The sequence below is a fragment of the Felis catus genome, chromosome B2 (genome assembly GCF_018350175.1).
Source record: "Felis catus isolate Fca126 chromosome B2, F.catus_Fca126_mat1.0, whole genome shotgun sequence".
NCBI classification, from domain to species: domain Eukaryota; kingdom Metazoa; phylum Chordata; class Mammalia; order Carnivora; family Felidae; genus Felis; species Felis catus.
In genome coordinates this window covers 134,537,629-134,562,962 of record NC_058372.1, presented here as the reverse complement: position 1 = coordinate 134,562,962, position 25,334 = coordinate 134,537,629, and the positions used below count along the sequence as shown (strand labels likewise).

The 25,334-nt window shown below is 41.2% G+C and overlaps 2 protein-coding genes across 3 annotated transcripts in view; one reads left to right on the top strand and one right to left on the bottom strand.

Annotated features, from left to right (window-relative positions):
* Positions 1-1,400: 1,400 nt before the first annotated feature.
* LOC123385754 lies at positions 1,401-11,789 on the bottom strand. The gene is made up of 3 exons (XM_045058666.1): positions 11,638-11,789; positions 4,579-5,153; positions 1,401-1,958 (listed from the first exon to the last, which is right to left on the bottom strand). Exons 1-3 carry the CDS (start codon positions 11,787-11,789, stop codon positions 1,786-1,788), a joined length of 900 nt encoding a protein of 299 aa, XP_044914601.1. The 3' UTR covers positions 1,401-1,785.
* KATNA1 (katanin catalytic subunit A1) overlaps positions 4,532-25,334 on the top strand; it is a 42,796-nt gene continuing 21,993 nt past the window's right edge. Inside the window, exons 1-3 of one of the 2 annotated variants that reach the window (XM_019831380.3) lie at positions 4,532-4,674; positions 17,012-17,186; positions 18,673-18,830. In XM_019831380.3, coding sequence (XP_019686939.1) covers positions 17,025-17,186; positions 18,673-18,830 — 320 coding nt within the window. In that variant the 5' untranslated portion in view covers positions 4,532-4,674; positions 17,012-17,024. Of the gene's footprint in view, positions 4,675-4,908; positions 5,104-17,011; positions 17,187-18,672; positions 18,831-25,334 lie in introns of those variants that run through there. The other variant, XM_003986638.6, reaches the window with a different exon arrangement.

Here is a 25,334-nt window from a genome sequence, read left to right as displayed (position 1 = left end):
GTCCAATTCTGCCACCTCCATCATAGGGCTTCTATCCTAAAGGTTACTTATGTCAGCACTTGGCTGCTTATACATACTGTCTCCCATCTTTCCCCTGTTCTAATCTGATAAAAAGAGGGGATGGTGACAGGGAATAAGGGGGAGTTTCAGGGCCCCTCCCTTTAAGGTGCCTTCCTCCAAGTTGTACGTAACACTTGTACTGGCCAGAAGTTAGATCTGTGGCCACACCTAGCTGCGTAAGAGTCTGGAAATGTGGTTCTTATTCCAGATGGCCCAATTTCGTCAAGTTGGTTCTGTTACTAAGTAAGGAAAATGAGTATTTGGTGGCTGGATGGCATTCTCTGCCTTAGGGAGCAAGTTGAGGGAATTTCGACCTAATAGCTTCTATCTTCTCTGAGGGTGGAGACGTAGTGATTTCCTGAGATGACAGAAATGGGTAGGTAGCTGGCTTGAGGAAAGTGGTGAAAGTTTGAAATAACTAATGTCCAGAGTAACAGAGAATGGAGGTGAAACATGAAGAAAAATATGCTTCAGGTGGGTTGGAAGTCACAAAGTTGTGCATCAATCTTCATGGTGGTGTGATTTTTTTTTCCCCCTGTAGCATTCAGCAGTCTGGGAGTAGCAGGACTGTGATGGAAGGGTGTATATAATAAAGTGGGGTTTTTTTAATGTTTTTAAGTTTATTTATTTATTTTGAGAGGGAGAGAGCACAAGCAGGGGAGGGGCAGAGAGAGGAAGAGACAGAATCCCAAGCAGTCTCTGCACCATCGGTGCAGAGCCCGATGCGGGGCCTGAACCCACGAACTGTGAGATCATGACCTGGGCCGAGATCAAGAGTCGGATGCTTAACCGACTGCACCACCCAGGCACCCCTATAATAAAATGAATGAACAACACTGGGGATCTGCCCCAGTTGGTTACTGCAAATATTTTAACAGAATATAGAAATTCAGTATTCTTACTCATGGGTAGAATTTTCTCTGGGGGCCTGGGTGGCTCAGTTGGTTGAGCATCTGACTTCAGCTCAGGTCACGATCTCATGGTTTGTGGGTTCAAGTCCTGTCTCGGGGTCTGAGCTGACATCTCAGAGCCTTGAGCCTGCTTTGGATTCTGTGTCTCCCTCCCCCCCAACCCCTCTCTCTGCCCATCCCCTGCTTTTATGCTCTCTCTGTCAAAAATAAACATTAAAAAAAAAGAATGTTCTCATATATATATATATATATAGTCTGTATCCTAAGAGATGGCTCAAATTTTTGAAGTATGCAAAAAGGACTGCCAGATGCAATCGACCAGGTGAGTACAATTAATAAAGTGGTCTGAAAAGTCCTTTTAGGTTTCTCTGATGAAATGGAAATTGTTTTAAATTTAAATTAAAGAAATAAAACAGTAAGTAATAAAAATTTAAATTAAAAAATGATTTAATGTATTTATTTCTTCTAGAACTTTCTCTGTGTAATTCCACATGTCACCACACCTCTTGCAAGTCTCCCAATCTTCTTCCTCCCCTCCAAACCTTCCTACTCACAGCTGCCAAATTACTCTCCCTATTTGCTATATAACTTATGCCTTAATTTGAAAACTTGCATGGCTCCATTTTTCCTATTGAATATGTATTATTATCACTTATTATTATTATATGAGTGATAATAATAAATAATTTTCTGAGTCCCAGTTTGGACGCAATCACTTTAGAAGGCTGGTGGTTGTAGGAGCCACCCTTGTAAAAGAAGAAATGTCCAGTGTAGTCATGACTGTGGAACACACATTCTCTTTTTCTTCTTCAGATCACACTGCAGAGTTGCACAGTCCCATCCCTTTGAAGTCAGGCTTGGTCACATGACTTGCTCTGGCCAATGAGATGTGGGCAGAAGTAGCAGGTGTCATATCCAGACAAGTTGTGCAGATTATCTCATTTTTCCCCCCTACTGCCAAGGGTCCTAGTGCCTGCATCCACTCTGCTATGAACATAGAGAGTAAATGAGAAAAAAAAAAAAATCGTGTTAAAAGGAGCACAAGTTTATAGCCCCTTTGGTAAACTCAGAGTTCTATTATAACTCCAGGGAAACTTCAGGGGCACCTGGGTGGCTCAGTCGGTTAAGCATCTTACTTCGACTCAGGACATGATCTCACGGCTTGTGAGTTCGAGCCCCATGTTGGGCTCTCTGCTGACAGCTCGGAGCCTGGGGCCTACTTCGGATTCTGTCTCTGTCTCTCTGCCCCTCCTCTGCTCACACACTTGTCTTTCTCTCAAATATAAATAAACATTTAAAAATATTTTAAATTAAAAAAAATAACTCCAGGGAAACTTCAGAATTATTAATCTAGCCACATTTAGTGTCATCTGTTCTCAAATTGTTTTCTCCAAGCTATAACTAACTCCTCTTGTTGATTTCTCAATAGGATTTTTGAGCCAGTTAATTTTTTTGACATTTTGCTGCCTGAAGGAGAGTGAGTCCTCAAAGGACGGTGCTTTCAAGCACATTTTTTTTTTTTTTTTAACTTTCAGATTCTCCAGCCTTTTGGATCATCTAGCTAGCCCAAAAAGCCAGTTTATCCTGGAATGAAACACTTTTTTTGGTGTAAGGGAAAATGTTTATACTACCATTTAAAAGAACAAATCCTGTCATTTGAAACCTCTGATTTAGCGGTTACTACAGCTTAGCCTCGTCTTCCCTAACTAGTACAACTAGTGAAGAAATGGAACTAGTGAATGTAAGCCACTCTGGAGGTTTATTTATTTATTTACTTTAAAAATGAACTGAGGCGCCTGGGTAGCTCAGTTGATTAAGCGTCTGACCTTGGCTCAGGTCATGATCTCATGGTTTGTTGAGTTTAAGCCCCATGTCAGGCTCTGCGCTGGCAATGTGGAGCCTGCTTCAGGTTCTCTGTCTCGCTCTCTCTCTGCCCCTCCCCTGCTTGCACTCTCTCTCTCTCAAAAAAAAAAAAAAAAAAAAAAAAAAAAACATTAAAAAAATAACTTCATTGAGGTATGATTTATGCACAATAAAATGCATCCATTTTGGGATGCTTGATTGACTCAGTCATTGGGGCATAAACTGATCCCAGGGGATCTTCCTGGGCATGGAGCTTACTTAAAAAATAAAATAAAGGGGCGCCTGGGTGGCGCAGTCGGTTAAGCATCCGACTTCAGCCAGGTCACGATCTCGCAGTCCGTGAGTTCGAGCCCCGCATCGGGCTCTGGGCTGATGGCTCAGAGCCTGGAGCCTGTTTCCGATTCTGTGTGTCTCCCTCTCTCTCTGCCCCTCCCCCGTTCATGCCCTGTCTCTCTCTGTCCCAAAAATAAATAAACGTTGAAAAAAAAATTTTTTTTAATAAAATAAAACACATCCATTTTGTATTCGTTGATGAAGTTTAATAAATATATACATCTGTGTAACCAATACGCTAACATTTTCATCACCTCAAAACATTTCCTTATGCCTCCATGAAGTCTAATCCTTTTCCATCCCTCCTCCCAGCCTCAAACACTGATCAGCTTTTTATTACTATAGATTAGTCTTGCCTGTTCTAGAATTTCATATAAACAGAATCATATAATATGTATTCATTTTGTTTTGAGGTTTTTTTAAAAATTTTTTTAAAATGTTTATTTATTTTGGAGACAGAGAGAGAGAGCAGAAGTGGGGCAGAGAGAGAGGGAGACACAGAATGGGAAGCAGGCTCCGGGCTCTGAGCTGTCAGCACAGAGCCCGACGCAGGGCTCGAGCTCACGAACTGTGAGATCATGACCTGAGCCGAAGTGGGACGCTCAACGGACTGAGCCACCCAGGCGCCCCTGTTTTGAGAAGTTTTCAAAATACAAATGGGCTTTCTAATTCACCATACATTTGCATACATAAAAGATGAAGGTTGATTCATCCTAACTAGGGTAATTAATATGTACCTCCCCTAATTGTTTTTTGTTTTGTTTTGTTTTTTGTTTTGTTTTTTTAAGATATACTAGTTATAGTTTCCGGTGCTTCATTACAATTCAGTTCCTAGCCACCATAGCAAAACTATTATTTTCTACTTAGGTAGGACTTTAAGCTTTAGTTTTTTTGTTTTGTTTTGTTTTGATCCATCAATGCCTACAACAATGCCAATAGCATAGTAGTTGCTCAATAAATATTTGTGGACTAAATGGACATATTTTCCTTGAATTGCCTTTATATAAATCTTTGTTAAATTACTGAGATGATTTAAGATTAGAATTTTAATTCCCATGCCCTCCTACAGGAAAACGTTATCTAGGGCCTCATTCCACCTTAGGTGGAGGGAGAAGATGGCGATTAAGACTGGACGAAGCACGGCCAATAGCACTGTCGAGTATGTATCTATAAATTGTGAAACATCATAGTATTGTGTGTTGTCTGGTTGTATTAAAACGATGACCAAAAAAAAAAAAAATGGTTCTTCAAGAAAATAAAATTCCACTAGCAGCAGGTCCGAATATCTTTCTTTACCGATTCCCTATTTTATTCATCTTATGCCGTGACAGGCGCCTCCAGTGGAATTCTGCGTATTTGGTTCTAAAACTGGCTTTTGTCACAAACAAATCATTTGGCCCTTGACACTCACCTGTACAATGACACTCTGACTTCCTATCCTCTGAGGAGTGTGGAGAAAACCAAATGGGAGGAAAAAAGAGGAAGAACTTCGAAAAAAAATACCGAGGTAGGATACCTGCTACGGTTACAACATTTCGACCCTCACTTCCCTCCACCCTGACGGCCTCCACGAGGCGGCGCTCACTGCGCAGGCGCGCCCCCGCCTGCCCTGCCCAGGCCCCGGCCGGCGCCCGGCGCCCGGCGCGCGCACGCTGCCCGGCGTCCTCGCTCCCGGGGCGTCGCCCCGCGTGCGCCGGAGTTGACGAGGCCACCCCCAGCACCGGAAGTGACCCTGGCGGGTTTGCCTTCAAATTCTCGGCGAGGTGAAGCAGCGCCGGGGATTGTGACGGTTGAACCCAGCAGTGCTGGGTCCGTGAACGGGGCAGAGGGGTTGGGACTGGGCTGGGCCCTGCTTCCTTGCCGCCTCGAGCCACGCACGGCCCTTCCCCCTCCGCCTGGCGGTGGGCGGTTTCCCGAGGAGCCTTGGCAGGCACAGGTGAGTGTTCCCTCTCCCGGTGCCCTGGGATCCCCGACTCCCGTGGCCAGCTCGGCGAGGGAGAAGGGGCGGACAATGGGAGCCCTCTGCGCCTCCCGCTGTGAGCCTGCCCTTGCCTGCGCCGAGGTCTTTCTTAGGTCCTTGATGTTGTCGCTGACACCTGTGGCTCAGGTGACGGTTCCCCTGCCTGAGGAATCCTGTCCAGCCGAGGACTTTGGGGGGCTCTTGGCGATCCCATTTCTAGGCCTGTGTCATTAGAGACGTCTCTGGCCGGAATCACACGTCTTTCTTTATTTCTTCGCTTTTTTTGAGCGGATTTCTCCTGAATCCATCCACGCCCCCGTCCCCAAACCCTCACCCCTGAAAAACCTCGAAAGCCTTGACATTGGGATGCAGCTTCTTTTCTTACATTTTATTGGAGTGGTGTGATAGCGTTGAGGATATTCTTTCTTATTTATTCTGGAGCCAGGCGTGCTCTGGGAGGCTTTTGGCCCTTTTTGTTTAGAGTTGGAACTTTAGAAAATGTATCCCTCTAAACATCGTTTCATATGGCATATTCTACGGTGACGGAGTTAGAGATAAACGTGGACCCTTAAGTGCCTTACAGTGAATAGTCTCAGCCCTTATTTAATAAAAAATAACTTTTTCTTTTAACTGCCAAGTGCCATTTTTATATCAGTTACTAAATTCCAGCAGCACAATGTTGCATCTTTCTCTCTTCAAAGCATTCACTTATGTGTTGCTCTTTGAAATCAGACCTTTGGTTACTGCTGGAAACATTCCTTCTGTTTTAGAATGTGTGCGATAGATCTTTGCCACAATGATAGAACACCCCGGTGGCAAGAAAGATTCTTGTAAAGTTCAGAGGCCTAAATGTCTCATTGTGCAGCCCTGTTGTCTTTTCCAAAGGAGATGATATCTGTAATCAGTAAATTCTCACACAAATAGTGGCAGAACTCTTTATTTTGTATTGCTATTAACTTGTGGCCTGTATCATGCCTTAAAAAAAAAGGGGGGGGGGAGTGCTGATCAATTTCCGACATTCCTAGACTGTGGAAAGCTATCTATGCACAGCTCTTCCATGGCATTGGTTATTGGAGAATCTTTTACATTTTACAGATTCAATAGTAGGCATATTATACAACAGATTCTGCATAATATTTTGATACTGGTGTCACCGTTCTGACAAATACTAAGAATTAGAGAATTTTGTAGAATTTACTGGACTAACATTGTTGAATTTCCCTTTACAACAGTGGTTTGGGTTATTTTTAGCTACTGACTGGTTAAAAAGATAGTGTACCAAATCAATATGGTCAGTGTTGATAACATGCTAAATAGATTTTGCTTGTGGTGTTTATTGGCACAATTTGAATATAGCTTTTAAATTACATTTTAATTGTTATATTCACTGATTTATTTTTGTTTTATTCAGGGGAAACTGAGAGAAAGTTTACCGAATATATATATGTGTATTATTTTTTCTTGAGCAGTTTTTTTTTTCTTTTGGCACTCTTTTGATAACTTTCTCATGCTTCTTGAGCATTAATCATATGATGATTATAAAGGTAAGAAAAATGCATGCCATGCTGTAATTGGTCATGGGTCACTCATTTATTGTATTTTTTCATAATCATTAGTGACTGACTGTAAATCAGTATTATGGTTGTTTTTATATCCCAGAGATGAACATTCTGAACGTTGCTTAATAGTGTGTTGTCACTTTTAGAGTTACACACACTTGATTTATTGAACTGCCTTCAAGAAAATGTGTGATTGAGGTTCATTTGTTTTTATTTTAGGACATCAGTTTTACAGATAAATATTTTTAACATTGATGTTGATTTTTTAGCCTGAGCTTAATAATATGTTATGCTTGTTTCTTTTTCATAAGTAAAGAATAACACCTAGGATAGATCAAATGATGTCCCCTCTTCTAAACATCAAGGTTTTAGAAGTTTAATTCTTATTTTTTTTAAGTTTATTTATTTTTGAGAGACAGAGCACAAGCAGGGGACAGGCAGAGAGAGAGCGGGAGAGAGAGAATCCCAAGCAGGCTCTGTGCTGTCAGTGCAGAGCCTGATGCAGGGCCTGAACCCACAAACCGTGAGATCATGGCCTGAGCTGAAAACAAGAGTTGGGCACTTAACTGACTGAGCCACCCAGGCGCCCAGGTTTAATTCTTATTTTTGTCTTCTGTGCGATTCCTTGCAACGGGTAGGTGCTCTGTAAATATTTCTTGAATGACTGACCTATGCACATTACAGTAAAAACTGCAATTATTAGTGGATCCCAGTCTAACTCCTTAAAATTGAGTTGATATGGTCTCGTTTTTTTTAGGTGTGGAGTAGGGAGGTCCCCATGTTTGTTGTTTTGGGAGAGAGTAGGAATCTTAGAACTCAGATGTTTGCATCTGTTCCTATTCTGTGTGTGTGTGTGTGTGTGTGTGTGTGTGTGTGTATTATATTTTATATTTTATTTTTTAAAATTTACATCCAAATTAATTAGCATATAACGCAACAATGATTTCAGGAGTAGATTCCTTAGTGCCCCTTACCCATTTAGCCCATCCCCCCTCCCATAACCCCTTCAGCAACCCTCAGTTTGTTCTCCATATTTGTGAGTCTCTTATGTTTTGTCCCCCTCCCTGTTTTTATATTATTTTTGTTTCCCTTCCCTTATGTTCATCTGTTTTGTCTCTTAAAGTCCTCATATGAATGAAGTCATATGATTTTTGCCTTTCTCTGACTAATTTCACTTAGCATAATAGCCTCCAGTTCCATCCACGTAGTTGCAAATGGCAAGATTTCATTCTTTTTGATTGCCGAGTAATACTCCGTTATATTTATATACCACATCTTCATTCATCCTTCGATGGACATTTGGGCTCTTACCATACTTTGGCTATTGTCAATGGTGCTGCTATAAACATGGGGGTGCATATGTCCCTTCGAAACAGCACACCTGTAATCCCATGGATAAATGCCTAGTAGTGTGATTGCTGGGTCGTAGGGTAGCTCTATTTTTAGTTTTTTGAGGAACCTCCATACTGTTTTCCAGAGTGGCTGCACCAGCTTGCATTCCCACCAACAATGCAAAAGAGATCCTTTTTCTCCACATCCTCGCCAACATCTGTTGTTGCCTGAGTTATTAATGTTAGCCATTCTGATAGGTGTAAGGTGGTATCTCATTGTGGTTTTGATTTGTATTTCCCTGATGATAAGTGATGTGGAGCATTTTTTCATGTGTCAGTTGGCCATCTGAATGTCTTCTTTGGTGAAGTGTCTATTCATGTCTTTTGCCCATTTCTTTTTTTTTTTAAATTTTTTTAAATGTTTTATTTATTTCTGAGACAGAGAGGGACAGAGCATGAGCAGGGGAGGGGCAGAGAGAGAGGGAAACACAGAATCTGAAACAGGCTCCAGGCTCTGAGCTGTCAGCACAGAGCCTGATGCAGGGCTTGAACTCACAGACCACGAGATCATGACCTGAGCTGAAGTCGGACGCTCTACCGACTGAGCCACCCAGGTGCCCCTGCCCATTTCTTCACTGGATCTGTTGCCTATTCTTTTTCCGTCTCTTTGATAACTTCTTTCCCCTAATCCTGAAGGAGAAAACAATAGTCTAAGTCTCTTTGTGGAGATACCACCCCACAGCAAATATTAAGTTTGTTAGAAATTTTGCTGTAATATTTTTTATTATTTAAAAGTTTTGACTCTGGGGGTGCCTAGGTGATTCAGTTGAGTGTCCGACTCTTGATCTTGGCTCAGGTCATGATCTCACAGTTCATGGGTTCAAGCTCCAAGTCGGGCTCTGTGCCAACAGTGTGGAGCCTGCATGAGATTCTCTCTGTCTCCCTCTCTCTCTCAAAATAAAGAAATAAACTTTAAAAATAAAATAAAGTAAAAATTTTGACTCTGTTACTTGAATTAAAATTTCATGTTGCATCTTACTTAGTTTAGATAAATTGATTTAGTCATCAGCTAAACTAAATGCACAAGCCATGTAAGCAAAAGGTTGGTTCTTAACCAACCAAAAGGTTGATTGATGCCTAAAGTAGGCATCACCTATGGTTATTTTTCTCTTTGATAATGTCTAATCATGAATCTGACTTTCTGGACAATCTGATTATTTTTATTTAAGGGAATTTTTTTTTAAGTTTATTTATTTATTCTGAGAGAGAAAGGAGCATGCAGGAGGAGCAGAGAGACAGGGAGAGAGAGAATCTCAAGCAGGCTCCACACTGTCAGCACAGAGTGAACGAACCGAGAGATCATGACCTGAGCCCAAAGTCAGAGTTGGATGCTTAACTGACTGAGCCACCCAGCTGCCCTGTGGACAATCTCATTTTTATAAGTGTTCTATTAATTGAACCAGTGGATAGTCTTTACTGTTCATGGTGGTTAAAATTTGGTCAATAGGCTTTTCTCCAAATATATTAATTTCTTCAAAAATTGCCAGATATTGGGGTGCCTGGGTGTCACAGTTGGTTAAGCATCCGACTTCAGCTCAGGTCTTGATCTCAAGGTCTGTGGATTAGAGCCCTACAGGCTGACAGCTCAGAGCCTGGAACCTGTTTCAGATTCTGTGTCTCCCTCTCTCTCTGCCCCTTTCCTGCTCGTGCTCTGTCTCTCTCTCAACAATAAATAAATTAAAAAAAATATTTTTTAATTGCCAGATATTGTGCTAGGTAGACCTCATTTCTGTACTTCTGCAGAGTAGTTTTAGAAATGATAAGGTTATATTCTTGGACATTTGAGAATCTCATAAATTTGCAGTGTTGATATTCATTTGAGAAAGCTTTCTTAGAGACTACTGGACGGATAGGAAAATTTATTTTTGTCTCACATTTAATCAACTAAGGACATTTTTTTAATGTTTATTGATTTTTTTTAATTTATTTATTTATTTATTTATTTATTTATTTTAACGTTTATTTATTTTTGAGACAGAGAGAGACAGAGCATGAACGGGGGAGGGGCAGAGAGAGAGGGAGACACAGAATCGGAAGCAGGCTCCAGGCTCTGAGCCATCAGCCCAGAGCCTGACGCGGGGCTTGAACTCACGGACTGTGAGATCGTGACCTGAGCTGAAGTCGGAGCCTTAACCGACTGAGCCACCCAGGCGCCCCTATTGATTTTTTTAAATATTTATTTTTGAGAGAGAAATAGAACACAAGTGGGGGCGGGGCAGAGAGAGAGAGGGAGACACAGAATCTGAAGCAGGCTCCAGGCTCCGAGCTGTCAGCACAGAGACTGATGTGGGGCTCAAACCCATGAACTGTGAGATCATGACCTGAGCTGAAGTCGGAAGCTTAACCTACTGAGCCACCCAGGTGCCCCTGTTTGTTTATTTTTGAGAGAGAGAGTGCAAGCGGGGGAAGGGCAGAGAGAGAGGGAGGGACAGAGGATCCAAACTGGACTGTGTGCGGATAGCATTACGAGTCTGATGCAGAGCTTGAACTCACAAACCGTGAGATCTCCATCTGAGCCAAAGTCGGATGCTCAACCAGTTGAGCCACACAGGCGCCCCTGATATTATTTTCAGTAAACACATTGTTTCTTTGATAATCAAGAATTTTTCAGGTCATTTTTAATATGGCCTTGGATTGACTTTTACATTTGTTTGTTAGAAAATGCCAATTCATTGGGTGCTAAGGAATTTTATCTGACTAGAAGTACTCATAACACAGAACCTTCAATGAAGGCCTGGAGTGAATTCTACGAGGTTTGGGATTTTGAATCATGGCCCTCAAAACAAAAAGTAGGGGGAGGCACCTATGTATAAGTAACAACTTGATTTAGAATTTGTTTTTTAGTAGGAGGACATGAAGAAAGATGTGGAGGGGGTCAGTTAAGGAAAAGACGTAGAGGCTTGACACCCAACTCCTCTAGAGCCACTGTTTACTGCCAGCGCCTGGCCCCAGCTCTACTCTTCTAACATCGTTTCCCAGACTAGGTGTCACCGTAGGGCATTTATAGCTTCAGGGTAGGAGCCATCACACAGTTCTGGTCAGGAAGAGTTGAGGACCAAGGAATGTGAGAATGCTGAGGGTCGGGAACTGGACAAAGATAAGAAATCTTAGTGGTTATAACAAAAACCTGGCAGTATGCGTTCCTTCAAAGATTGATTATCTGCTGTGTGCCAGACACGGCTCTGGGTGCTGGGGATCGGTCGGTAAGTAACAGAGAGTCATGGTCTCTGGGCATGGAGCTTTTATCAAGATGAAATATTTACAGTGGTCATGATTCCATGGAATCACTATTTAGGTCATGGAATTTGTTGTCTTTTGGACCTCAGATGCTCAGTCTTGAGTTAGTTCATAGCTGTATTTCTTCATAACAAATTACTCCAAAACTTAGTCCCTTGAAACAACAAACTTTTATCTCACAGTTTCTTTGGTTAGGCTGTGGGCATGGCTTAGCCGGGTGCTTGTGCTTCAGAGTCTTTCCCAGGCTGTAATCAAGGTAGCAGTCATGGCTGCAATCAGCTCAAGACTCAACTGAGGAAGGATTGGCTTCCAGGCTCCCTTACATGGTGATGGCAGGATTCAGCTCCTCACTGGCTGTTGGCCTGGGGTCCCCCTCACTTCTTTGCCATGTGAGCCTCTGCACAGGACAGCTTAGAGCTGCCAGCAAGAGGCTGTGAGCAAGATGGAAGTCACAGTCAAATCTCAGAGGTGACATTCCATAATTTTTGCTTATTCTGTCTATTAACAAGCTCATATTCAAGGGAAGGTGATTACACAAGGGTCGGGATACCAGGGGGCATCTTAGAGGCTATATGTTGATACAAGACTCTTCTTTTGTAGAGTGTATTATTTGTTTTTTCCTTAGCCTTCATCTTCTTTCTCCACTTATATTCTGTATCTTACCCTCCAAAGATACTCTAATATATTTAATATGTGTTTTTCGATGTGTATATATCCCTGACAAAAGAGTGTTTTATATAGTATATATATTTTGAATTTACAAAATGCTATTGTGATCTAAATCTTGTTCTGTGTCTGGGTTTTATTTCACCCAATCCTGTATTTCAATGATCTATGCATGTTGCTATTTTTAAATTTTGTCAATTGCTTCCTCTTCTACATGGTATTCCATAGTATGCATCCACCACATTTTCTTACCCATTTCTCTAGTAGGGAATAGGTTGATTGCCTCCAACTCCTTGATTTCTCAAATAATTCTGTCATTAACATCCTAAAACAAGTCTCTGGATCTGCGGGTGAGACTTCCTCTGGAATATTTAGAGAAGAGTGGGATTTCTGGGTTGTAGTATATTTGCATATGTAATTTCTCTAAGTACTGCCAGATTGCTCTCCAAAATGACTATACCAGTTTATGTCTACACATTATATGTGAGGGTTTCTTTTTTCCCAAATCCTTGCCAGTACTTAGTATTATTAGATTTACCATTTTGTTTTCAATCTGGTGAATGTAAAAGGGGTTTCTGATTACTTTCATTTGCATTCATCTGTTAATAGTATCTGTACTTGTAGCCATTTGGATTTTCCCTTCCATGAATTGTCCTTTATTCTCTTTACTTTTTTCGTATGAAGTCCTTTTGTCCATTAGAATGAGGAATTATCAGAATGGATTTTCTTTTGTTGAGAGCAAGAGAAAGAGACAGGGAGAGAGAGCATGCATGGAGGAGGAGGAGGGGCAGAGGGAAAGGGAGAGAGAATCTTAAGCAGGCACCAGCCACTTCCAGTACAGAGTCCAACACAGGGCTTAGATCATGACCTGAGCCAAAATCAGCCAACATTAACTGACTTGAGCCACCCAGTTGCCCCAAGGATGGATTTTCTGATCTTAAATTACCTTTGCTTTCCTGCGATAAATCTTTTTTTTTTTTTTTTAAGGTTTATTTACTTAAGTAATCTCTACACCCAACATGGGGCTCAAACTCACGACCCCAAGGTCAAGAGTTACATGCTCTTCCAGTTGAGCCAGCCAGGTGCCCCCTGGGATAATTCTTGATCAGAGATAGTGTGTGTTTTGAAACATTGTTAGCTCTTATTTTTGTTCATAAGCAAAATGGGCTTTATATTGTTCTTATTCAATTTTGAAATTGAGATGAGCCCAGCCTCCTAAAAGAGTTGGTCAGTTTTTCCGTTGTTTTCTCAGTCAACTTTTATGTGATTAGAATTACCTTCTACTTAGAAGGTAGTTGTAAAACCCACCTATAAAAAATCCTCTGGGCCTGAAGCTTTTTAAAGGTAGAGGTCTCTCATTAAAACTTCATTTTCGGGGCGCCTGGGTTGGCTCAGTCGGTTAAGCGTCCGACTTCGGCTCAGGTCATGATCTCACGGTTTGTGAGTTTGAGCCTCGCGTCAGGCTCTGTGCTGTCGGCTCCGAGCCTGGAGCCTGCTTCGGATTCTGTGTCTTCTTCTCTCTCTGCTCCTCCCCTACTTGTGTTCTGTCTCTGTCTGTCTCTCAAAAAACAAACAAATAAATAAATAAATGTAAAAAAATTTTTTTTAATTTCATTTTCTAGTAAATAAGAGAAGAAACATTTTTAAAGGAGAAAAAATTATTTTCTTTCAATTCAAGACTGTCTAGTTATTTCCTCTTTTTCATTTTGTATTTTATTTATTTGCATGTTCTTTTTTCTTTTCCTTTAATCAGACTTGCCAAGATTTGCTTCTCAATTTTTTAATGACTCATATTTTGCTTTTTTTAAAAAGTCTTTTCCAGTGTTTTGGGATTTTCTTCCTCTCCTTTCCTCACCCCTCCCCTCCCCTCTCCTCTCTTCCACTCTCCTCTCCTCTTTGCTTTTATTTAAATTTGGCCCTTTATCTTCTCCCTTCGTGTACTTTTTGGTCTGCTCTGTTAGTCTTTATCTAGCTTCTTGAATTGACGGCTTAGCCCAATTATGTTTACTTTCTTGGGGGGGGGGGGGGCGGTGTGCTGAGTCTCTGCTGTCTTATTCAACCACCTTCATCATTTCCTGATGTCCCAGTTGTGTGCTGTCCCAGTCCTGCCAGTAGGGATTCTGAGCCTGGAAACTGATATTCCTAAGAACTGTCTTTCTTAGTTGTTACCATCTAGCCTAAACTGAATGGAAGAGTGGCAGCAAGAGACCACTCACAGAGCTGTCCTGTTGACCTCTGTTTTTATCAGTTCCCCAATCTATCCAGGCCTAGGTTTGCCATGATGTCTCCATCCAGCTGCTCTTCTGACCTACAGCAGTAAGTGTGGGTAGGGTCAGCAAGGATGGCCCAGGAGAATAGACCTCAGAAAGGCACAGACAGAAAAATCTAACCTGGCCCTATTTCCCTCCAAGCTGCCTTGTACCTCCCCACACAGTGGGACCGAAATCACCATCTGGTATTTCAGTGTTTTTTCAGAATTTTGTATTCAGTTCTAGGATCCATCAACCTTCTACAAAGTAACTGTGGCTCTTCTAGAATTGGTTTTCAGGAAGGGGGCCAGTTGCTGTCTTGGCTTCTTAGTTTGCCCCCTACTTAGGAATTGAACCTCATACTGAGATTAAAGATGTTTGGGTTTAAAGATCCTAATAAGGGGTGCCTGGATGGCTCAGTCGGTTAATGTCCTACTCTTGATTTCGGCTCAGGTTATAATCTCATGGTTTGGGAGTTTGAGCCCTGCATCCGGCTCTACACTGACAGTTTGGAACCTGCTTGGGATTCTCTTCTCTCTCTGTCCCGCCTTCTTTCTCTCTCTCTCTCTCTCTCTCTCTCTCTCTCTCTCACACACACACACACACACACACACACACACACACACAAAAAGTCTAGTGGCACCTGGGTGGCTCACTTAACCAACCAACTTCAGCTTAGGTCATGATCTCGAGGTTCATGATTTTGAGCCCTACATCGGGCTCTGGGCTGATAGCTGGAGCCTGGAATAAATAAATAAACATTTAAAAAAACTTGAAATAAAAAAGTCTATAAAAAAGTAAAGATTCTAGTAAATAATACATGAGATGTATTAAGCCTAACTGGGTGGAGGTGCAGCAGCTGCACCTTTATTTATTTATTTAACTTTTTTTTTTTTTTTTTTGAGAGTACGTGCAGGCGCATGGGGGATGGGCAGAGAGAGAGGGAGACCGAGGATCCCACGCAGGCTCCGTACTGAGAGCAGAAAGCCCTGTGTGCAGCTCGAACTCACGAACTGTGAGATCATGACCTGAGCCGAAGTCAGATGCTTAACTGACTGAGCACCTGGGTGCCCCCGCAGTTGTGCCTTTTGCTGGTTAGAGAATGCGAACTGCCAAAGACTGGCGGAGAATGGAAGCCTGAGGCTCTTGGTGTGATTTTGACAACCCTGCGTCTCCACTGAGGTGATCCCATCTCCCTGTAATCTCTGTCCTAGGGAGCAAGTGTCCTCCCTTTTCTGCTCTGCTATAGATAGTAGTGCTGGTTTTTAACTTTTCTGTCTGGCAATATTTCCTGTTAATCTTGCTTTATACAGTCCTCTAATTCCGGCGGTGTGGGTTTGATTACCTTCTCTTGTCTATTTGGCAGGAAATCTTTCTAGTCCTGTGTGTAATGTAGTGTTTGTTAGATATTCCTGGTTGGTCTGCCATCATTCTCCTTGCTCTGCACACTAGCTAAACAGTCTGCACTAAATTAAACTCAAGAATTTTGCTTGGCATGCTTTTTCACAAAACCTCATCCCCGATTAGAGAATTTAAATAATAACACAAGAGCCATAGTGGTCTCTATCAGACTTAAGCTCTGTTGCGTCACTTGACCCATAGGTGGGGTGGGGAAGGGAGGGGTCAAAACCACAATTTTAAGAAAGCCTCTGGCTAGATTAGGCTAGCTAGAGAGGGCCCCACATTGAAGTCATCTCTGTTCATCTGTGAGACACAGCTGTTTGAGTAGCCCACTGACAAAAGGAGTCAGAAAAAAATCATCTCGTTTCCTTCACACATCTGTCTCTTCTCAGCTTTCCTGTATTTTCTAGTTCCACAGCCTTGGAACTTCATTCATTTGAACTCAGAGCAGTTCTTTCACCGTGCGTTTCAAATTTCTTTTTATTTTGAGAGCCACTACCCTAACTTACTTTGAACTACACCATGCTATATGCAGTTAGTAACAGCAATTATTGTCAACATCAACGAAGCTGACATTTACCGAGCGCCTACTTCTGATGCTTTATAGCCACATCCATATATCCATATCCTACTAATACAGAGACTGTGATAGAGATAGTTTTAGGGAAGATGCAGGGAAGGTTGACATCCTATTATTTGCCAAGTAGTATGCTAGATACTTTAAATAGTCATTTATTCCTTATAGTGCACGTCTTGGGAAGTAGTATTATCTCAGTTTTACATATTGAAAAACTGAAGCTTAGAAACGTTAAAGGATTTGACCAAGGTGTCAGAATTAGAATTCTAACCAAGATTGTTCTAACTTCAAAACACATGTTTTCAAACCACCTTCCAAAACTGTCTGACATTGTGCATTTGCTCTGCACTTGTTCAGTAACACTTGCGTGTCATGCACTGAGGATAGTCTCACATCTTTCAGATATAAATCCTGCTCTCCAAGAAAAGATAAGACATATATCAGTAACTGTAATTCAGAGTAGGCACATGTCTTGCTATGAAAGGTCCCAGTAAAGTGCCAGGGGGCATTAGAAGGCAGAGAGTTTATTTCAAACTGAGAAGTTCAGAGGGCAGACAGACTGGGAGAACTGCCCTCTGAGCTGGGCTTTGACACATCAGGGTTCGTTTCCCCATGGGAACCTAGAAACTTCTTTGAAGGAGTGGAAATGGCACGAGCAAATACAGAGATGGACAGCGCAGTGTGTGTGATTGTGAGCATGTTGACGGAGCCCTGGAAAGTATACTTGAAAGAAACTCTGTGTTGCAACTTATTTTTCAGAGACCTGTGAAAATGTTTCTTTTCTTTTTTTTTTTTTTTTTTTAGCTTACAATTGAGCATGAGTCTTCTCATGATTAGTGAGAATGTAAAATTGGCTCGTGAATATGCATTGCTGGGGAACTATGACTCTGCCATGGTCTATTACCAGGGAGTTCTTGACCAGATGAACAAGTATCTGTATTCAGTCAAAGATACCTATCTCCAGCAGAAATGGCAACAGGTGAGAATCGTGGCTGCTGTATGTTTTAATGGTGTAAGTACTCAGAAGAGAAGACGTGGAGGTTGTCAGGGCTTTTTGCAGTTATACATGAAGAGTGATTTGTTACATGGATTTGTATACAATGTTACTTGAATTTTTTTTTTTATATTAGTAATAGTCTATATTCACCATCATCAGTATTATGAGTTCTCAATTATAGTTGTTGGAATCTAATAGATGAAAGAAATAATTTGGCCTTTTTTTCTAAATCACATTTTTTACCTTTTACCTGGTAAAATTAGAATGGACTTTATTAAGCCATTGTTGAAACTGCAGATGGCACCCGGATCTCATGGGTACCGTACTTTCTGTAGACTGTTAGGAAGCAGACTATATTTGAATCCCATTTGAGGAATGTTAGTCACTGAGGACCAATAGAAATTTACAGGTGCAAAGTGTAGAAGTTATAAGTCCACTTGAAGGTGGCATTTCTAACAAGGTTCAGCTTTATCACAGAGGAAAACAATATGACGGAATTTAATAGTCTTTTTGAGCTGGTCTTCTCGGTTGAATATTTCCCTCAGATTCTACTAAACTGCTTCTTTGAACTTATTCCATACTTGTCCTTAATTTCTTTAAAAGAGAGAAGTATCCTGTCTCTTTGAACTTAAACCTTTTCCCCTAAATCTGTCTGCATGTCCCTCACATTACCAGAAGAGGGAAATAGTTTATTTCATAGAGTCTTAAGTTTGTCACTGAAAGATTTTTGTTCTGTAGGCTGGAGACTTTTATTTTAAAAGTCTAAGCCTTTTTTTTGTAAAGATACTAAATCATTTAGCTTTGTTTTTTAAAAGACTTTTTTATTTTTATGTAATCTCTACATCCAACATGGGGCTCAAACTCACAGCCCTGAAATTGAGAGTCACACGCTCTACCAACTGAGCCAGCCTGGCACCCCTCGTTTAGTTTTAAAACAAAACATTACCAACTTTATTTCAATATTTTGTGTATGTTGTTTTTAAATTGAGTCAGCAGTGCTTAAAACAATCTTGGTTGTGTGTGAATTGGGCCATTTTCATCTGAAGCCATATTTTTCAAACTGTGGGTTGCAGTCCATTAATGAGTTATGAAATTAGTGCATTCTCATCACCATTTTGAGAGTCAGTCACATACCATGAAAACCATTAGAGAATCAACTTAGAAAAGTATTATTCAAACTTTCCAAAAAGAAAGTTATAGCTATCGTCAATTTGTTATGTAATTTGAATATGAATCATAAGTCAGGAACGTGGCTTAATTATTCAGAATATTTAATTCATTTTGTCTTGCAATTGAAAACAAAAACTTAATCGTTCTTAAAATTTTGACAGAATATTTGGGTGTGATTTACAGTATAGCTGATGTCAAAATGGAGGTTTCTAACATCTGTAATAAATGGCCCTAGTTTAATCTTGGCAGTGAATTATCAGTTACAGATATAAAGAGTCATATTCTCCGTTGAAACCAGGTTTGGCAGGAAATAAATGTGGAAGCTAAGCATGTTAAAGATATCATGAAGACACTGGAGAGCTTTAAACTAGACCACACTCCACTGAAAGCTGCCCAACACGAGCTTCCAGCGTCCGAGGGGGAGGTCTGGTCCCTGCCTGTACCTGTTGAACGAAGGTAAGTAGACACCTTTTAAGAAACAAATTAGCATAGGAAACTGATAACATTGGTCACATCTAGGAGGACTAGGTGGCAGGGAGAGGAACAGGAGAGCATTTTTTACTGAATGCCTTTTACAGCGCTTATACTATGGGTCATCTAACTATGACCTATATGACCTATATCAATAAATTGAACTTAGGTGGAAATAAGCCGAAAACATGCTTTTGTGAATGAGCTTATAATAGTGGAGACATTATCTGAGGGAAGGAGCATGGGGCTGGGAACTGAAATATCTGGGCTCTCATTCTATCTTTTCTACTTTCTGTAGTTTTGGGAAAAGCATGTAACCTTTTCTAGGCCTCTAATTTTTCTTATGTAAAGTGAGGAAGTTAGATTAAAACAGTGGTTCTCAAACAGGCTATCACAGAATACTTCTATTCATCAAAATTGCTAAAATGAGAAATGGGCTTTTAAAAAAATAGTTTAATAATTTTTTTAAAGTTTATTTATTTATTTTGAGAGAGAGAGAGAGAGAGAGAGAGAGAGAGAGAGAGAGAGAGAGAGAGAAAGAAAATCCTGAGCAAGCTCCACACTGTCAGTGCAGAGCCTGACTCAGGGCTTGAGCTCATGAACCGTGAGATCATGATCTGAGCCAAAATCAAGAGTCAGATGCTTCACCAACTGAGCCACCCCGAAAAATGAGTTGTTGTTTTTTTTTAAGATTAATTTTGAGAGAGAGTGGAAGCAGAGAGGCGCAGAGAGAGAAGGGACAGAAGATCCAAAGGGGGCTCCGTGCTGACAACAGTGAGCCCAATGCAGGGCTCAAACTCACAAACCACGAGATCGTGACCTGAGCCGAAGTTGGACACTCAATCTACTGAGCCACCCAGGTGCCCCAAAATGGGCTTTTTGATTCACAGAAAATAAATAAATAAATAAATAAATAAATAAATAAATAAATAAATAAATAAATAAATAAATAAAATGTTCTCTATTTTAGGTTTCTCTTTGACATTTTCCCCCCAGGTTCCTATTACCTGTAGCTGGCCAATATCACTTTAGTGGTGATATTTCCGGAATGCTCTACACAGCCAGTTGTGCTTAGTTTCACTGCACATTTTTTAATGGATATCACTTGTCTGTTTCACTGACATAACAGATTTCCTAGTTTGTATTGTGGGTTTAAATATGCAAATATAGCATTCTGTGAAGAACACCAACTTTCAGATTCTTTGCCTCCTAATCAGTTTGAGAACCGTGCACTAAGACATCGCTCAGATGTTTTTCAGTTTCACGTTGTCATTGTAACTCTCAATTCTTCATTGTATTTTACAATAGGTGTTAGATATTGAGTGCTCACGTGTCATAACCACTATTAGAGACTACACATGTTATTTCATTTATTCACAGTTAGCCTTTCAAATAAGCCATGTTCTTTTTTTTGTATTTTAGATAAGATAGCTTGAAGTACAGTGCAGTCAGATAACTTTTTCCCATTATCACAAAGCTAATAATTGGTGGAGCTAGAGTTTGAACCCAGATATATTTGATTACAAAGCTGGAATTCTCTGCCATACCACTTATTCTCAAACTCTAGTATACCTAAGATCTATTGGGAAACTCATTAAAATGTAGATGCTGGGTGTTCACTCCTGAGAGTCTGATAAAATAAGGGCATACCTAGGAGATAGTTGTGGGTTCAACAAAGTCACATAAATATTTTGGTTTCCCAGTGCATATAAAAGTTATGTTTACACTATACTGTAATCTGTTAAGTGTGCAATAGCATTATGTCTTAAAAAAACAATGTTTTTTTTCAATTGTAAAAAAACAATTGAAAAATACTTTATTGCTGAGGTGCCTGGGTGGCTCAGTTGGTTAAGCATCTGACTCTTGGTTTTGGCTTAGGTCATGAACTCGCAGTTTGTGAGTTCAAGCCCCGCATGGGGCTCTGCAGAGCCTGCTTGGGATTCTCTCTCTCTCTCTCTCTCTCTCTCTCTCTCTCTCTCTCTCTCTTCCTGTGTGTCTCTCTCTCTCTGCCCATTCCACATGCTCTCCCTCTCTAAATAAATAAATACACTTAAAAAAATAAAATAAAAATATTCTGTTGCTAAAAAATGGTAACCGTTATCTGAGCTTTCAACAAGTTATAATCTCCGATCACAGATCACCATGACAAATCTAATAATAATGAGAAAGTTTAAAACATTACAAGAATCACCAAAATGTGACACAGAGACACAAAATGAGCAAATGCTGTAGGAAAAATGGCACCAACGGACTTGATAGGTTGCCACAAACCACAGTTTGTAAAAACACATCCAACACATCCAACAACATCCACATCATACTAGTGGTCCATGGGTCACACTTTGAGAAGCACATGCCACAATGCTCCCTTTCCACTTTATGATCAGCTAATGGGTACCGCCACTTTAATTTTCCTCAGCTCCAGGTAAAAGTACTAATATTGTGTTATTGACTCATAACTTTTTATTTAATTTTTTTTTAACGTTTATTTATTTTTGACACAGAGAGAGACAGATCATGAACAGGGGAGGGTCAGAGAGAGGGAGACACAGAATCCAAAACAGGCTCCAGGTTCTGAGCTGTCAGCACAGAGCCCAATGCGGGGCTCAAACTCACGGACCGCAAGATCATGACCTGAGCCGAAGTCGGCTGCTTAACCGACTGAGCCACCCAGGCGCCCCAACTCACTTTTTAATATTTACTAAATTTTTCCTTTGCTCATAAGCACTTATTTGTACTATTTTTTCTGTTATATTTTGGTTTCAAAGGGTTATGTATAATCTACATAGTTAACCATGTTCTTATTGGTTGTTTTCCCCTTTTTGTTATTATAAAGTCAGTATTTGTGGGTGAATCTTTTTCTACATTTATGATTACCTTTTTCTTAATTTCAGTAGAACAAATCATAGCTGAGTCAAGTTGCGTTTTTATTTTTTCTTGCCTAGAAATATGTTTTACTTCTATTTACTTTCTTTTTTCTTTCCTTTTTCTGGAGAATCATCATTTGGCCCATGTATTATTAGTCTGTTCGTGTTGCCATAACAAATTACCCCAGACTGGATGACTTAACAGAAATTTATTTCTTTATTTTTCACAGTTCTGGAGGCTAAAAAGTCCAAGATCAAAGTGCTAGCTAGTTTGGTTCCTGGTGAAGACTCTTCCTAAGCAGACAGCTGCTTTCTCTCTGTGCTTGCATGGCAGAGGGAATGAGCAAACTCTCTGTGTCTCTTAGAAGGACACAGTCCTCACATCAAGGCTTTATTTAACTTTTTTTTTTTAAAGTAGGCTTCACGCCCAGTGTGGGGCTTGAACTCACAACCCTGAGATCAAGAGTCACATGCTTTACTGAATGAGCCAGCCAGGCACCCCCAACTGTAATTAATCCTGTACCCTAAATGGTTTCATTGGGAGTGAGGGATTTAACATAATGAAGTGGGGGAGGGCACAAACACAAACATTCAGTCCATAACAGCCCTGTAACTCATCTCTCAGTCATTGGTAAGAACTTTCCAATGAATACATGTGCCCAGTGAAAATTTAGTTGATTTCAATGTTTTGTTTTTTTTATTTTGAGAGAGAGCATGAGTTGGGGAGAGGGACAGAGAGAGAAAGAGAGAGAGAGAAAGAAGCAGGCTTCATGCGCAGTACGGAGCCCAATGTGGGGCTTGATCCCACAACCCTGGGATCACGACTTGAGCCAAAATCAAGAGTTGGACTCTCAACCAGCTGAGCAACTCAGACACACACCCCTTTATTTATTTATTTATTTATTTATTTATTTATTTATTTATTTATTTATTTAATTTTTTTTTCAACGTTTATTTATTTTGGGGACAGAGAAAGACAGAGCATGAACGGGGGAGGGGCAGAGAGAGAGGGAGACACAGAATCGGAAACAGGCTCCAGGCTCTGAGCCATCAGCCCAGAGCCCAGCGCGGGGCTCGAACTCACAGACCGCGAGATCATGACCTGGCTGAAGCCGGACACTTAACCGACTGCACCACCCAGGCGCCCCTATTTATTTTTAATTAAAAAAAAATTTTTTTTAATGTTTATTTCTGAGACAGAGCATGAGTGGGGGGGGGGGGGCAGAGAGAGAGGGAGACACAGAATCTGAAGCAGGCTCCAGGCTCTGAGCCATCAGCCCAGAGCCTGACGCGGGGCTCGAACTCACAGACTGTGAGATCATGACCTGAGCCGAAGTCGGTTGCTCAACCGACTGAGCCACCCAGGTGCCCCATATTTTTAATTTTTTTAATGTTTATTTTATTTTTGAGAGAGAGAGAGACAGAACATGAGCAGGGGAGGAGCAGAGAGAGAGGGAGACACAGAATCTGAAGCAGTAGAACAAATCATAGCAGGCTGAATCTGAAGCAGGCTCCAGGCTCTGAGCTGTCAGCACAGAGCCTGACTCGGGGCTCGAACTCATGAAGCGTGAGATCATGATCTGAGCCGAAGTCGGACACTCAACCGACTGAGCCACCCAGGCACCCCTGTAAATTTCTCTTCTTTGACGTTATTTGCTGCATCTTTGTTTCTTCCTGTAGTTTATTTTACTTGCTCCCTCAACTGACTGTCCTTCAAACCTATTTTTTGTTTGCCTTCATTTGTACTTATGCTTAAGAGAGCTTGTTCTTTCTTGAACTCTGTTGGTGATTCTTGTAATCAGCTAGATTTTAGTCCATTTAAGAACAGATTCAGTTGATCCAGTTTTCTCTTCTATGGTTGTACGCAGAAATGTTGACACAAGGAGGTTCACTGAGCCTTTTATTTATTTTTTTAATTTTTTTAATTTTTAATTTTTTTTTTTTCGATTAATGCATACTTTTATTCACTGATTTTTTTTTTAATGTTTATTTTTTTATTTTGAGAGAGACAGACAGTGCAGGTTGGGGAGGGGCAGAGAGAGAGGGAGACAGAGAATCCCAAGCAGGCTCTGCACTGTCAGCCAGTGTGGAGCCTGATGTGGGGCTCCAACTCATGAACTGTGAGATCATGACCTGGGCTGAAACCAAGAGTCAGAGGCTTAACCGATTGAGTCACCCAGGTGCCCCATTATTCACTGATTTTTAAAAACAAATACAACAACAGTAAACCAAAATTCCGGACAAGCAGGCTCAGGAAGGAGTAGGAAAGGACACCTGCGGAGACTGGTCTAAGTCTAAGCTTTGAAGCTTTTGTAGGTCACTTGTTCCTTCCCCTGGAAGCAGGGGATGAGATGATAAGGAACTGAAGCACCTTCCCAAAACTGCCTGCTTAGTCTGTTCTCTGAAAGTGGGAGACAGTATTGCTTGGTGGTTTGAAACCTGCCTGGTCTGGGCCTGCTTCCTGGCTCTGTATCACTCCCCTGCAGTGTCTTTGGGCAAGTTACTTAACTAGGTCTTCTCCTATGTGAATGGAGACAACAGTAGTATATGCATCATATGCTATGTGGACCACACGAGGTAAAATACATAAAGCATTGAGCGGCAAGTATGAAAAATACCAGTTCTTTATTGTGTTATTTAATTTTTTTTTAACGTTTTATTTATTTTTGAGACAGAGAGAGACAGAGCATGAACAGGGGAGGGGCAGAGAGAGAGGGAGACACAGAATCGGAAGCAGGCTCCAGGCTCCGAGCCATCAGCCCAGAGCCCGACACGAGGCTCGAACCCATGGACCGCGAGATCGTGACCTGAGCCGAAGTCGGATGCTCAACTGACTGAGCCACCCAGGCGCCCCCACTGAGCCTTTTAGAGCAAAGATTAGAAATAGCTTCAAAGCTATAAATGTGATTTTTTTTAAAAATATTTTTTAAAAGCCAGTTAATAGAGCCGCCTGGGTGGCTCAGTTGGTTGAGCATCCAGCTCTTGATTTTGGCTCAGGTTGTGATCCCATGGTTGTGGGATTGAGCTCCGTGTGGCGCCTGCATAAGATTTTCTCTCTCCCTCTACCCCTCTCCCTAACTCATGCACTCTTTCTTTCTAAAAAATAAAAAATAGGGGCACCTGGGTGGCTCAGTTGGTTAAGTGTCTGGCTCTTGATTTGGGCTCAGGTCACAACCTCACAGTTCGTGGGACTGAGCCCAGCATCGGTCTCTGCGCTGACAGCATGGGGCCTGCTTGGGATTCTCTGTCTCCCACTCTCTGTGCCTTTCCTTAGTGTCTCTCTCTCTCTCTCTCTCTCTCTCTCTCTCTCTCTCTCTCTCTCTGTCTCTCTCCCTCCCTCCCTCCCTCCAAATAAATACACTTTAAAAAATAAAATATAATTTAAAACCTTTTAAAGCTAGCTAGTATCCCTCAAATATCTTCTTATCTCACAATAAAACCCAAAGTCTTCATCATATCCTTCAATAGCACATGAGTCTTGTTTCCCTACCTCTAGGACCTCAGTTCTTACAAGTGTCTTCCTCTGCGAACAGGTCACACACACAGATGCTTCAGTTCTTTGCACTTGCCTTTTCTTCAGCTCAGATGTTTATGACTTGTTCTTCATTTCCTTCGGGTCTCG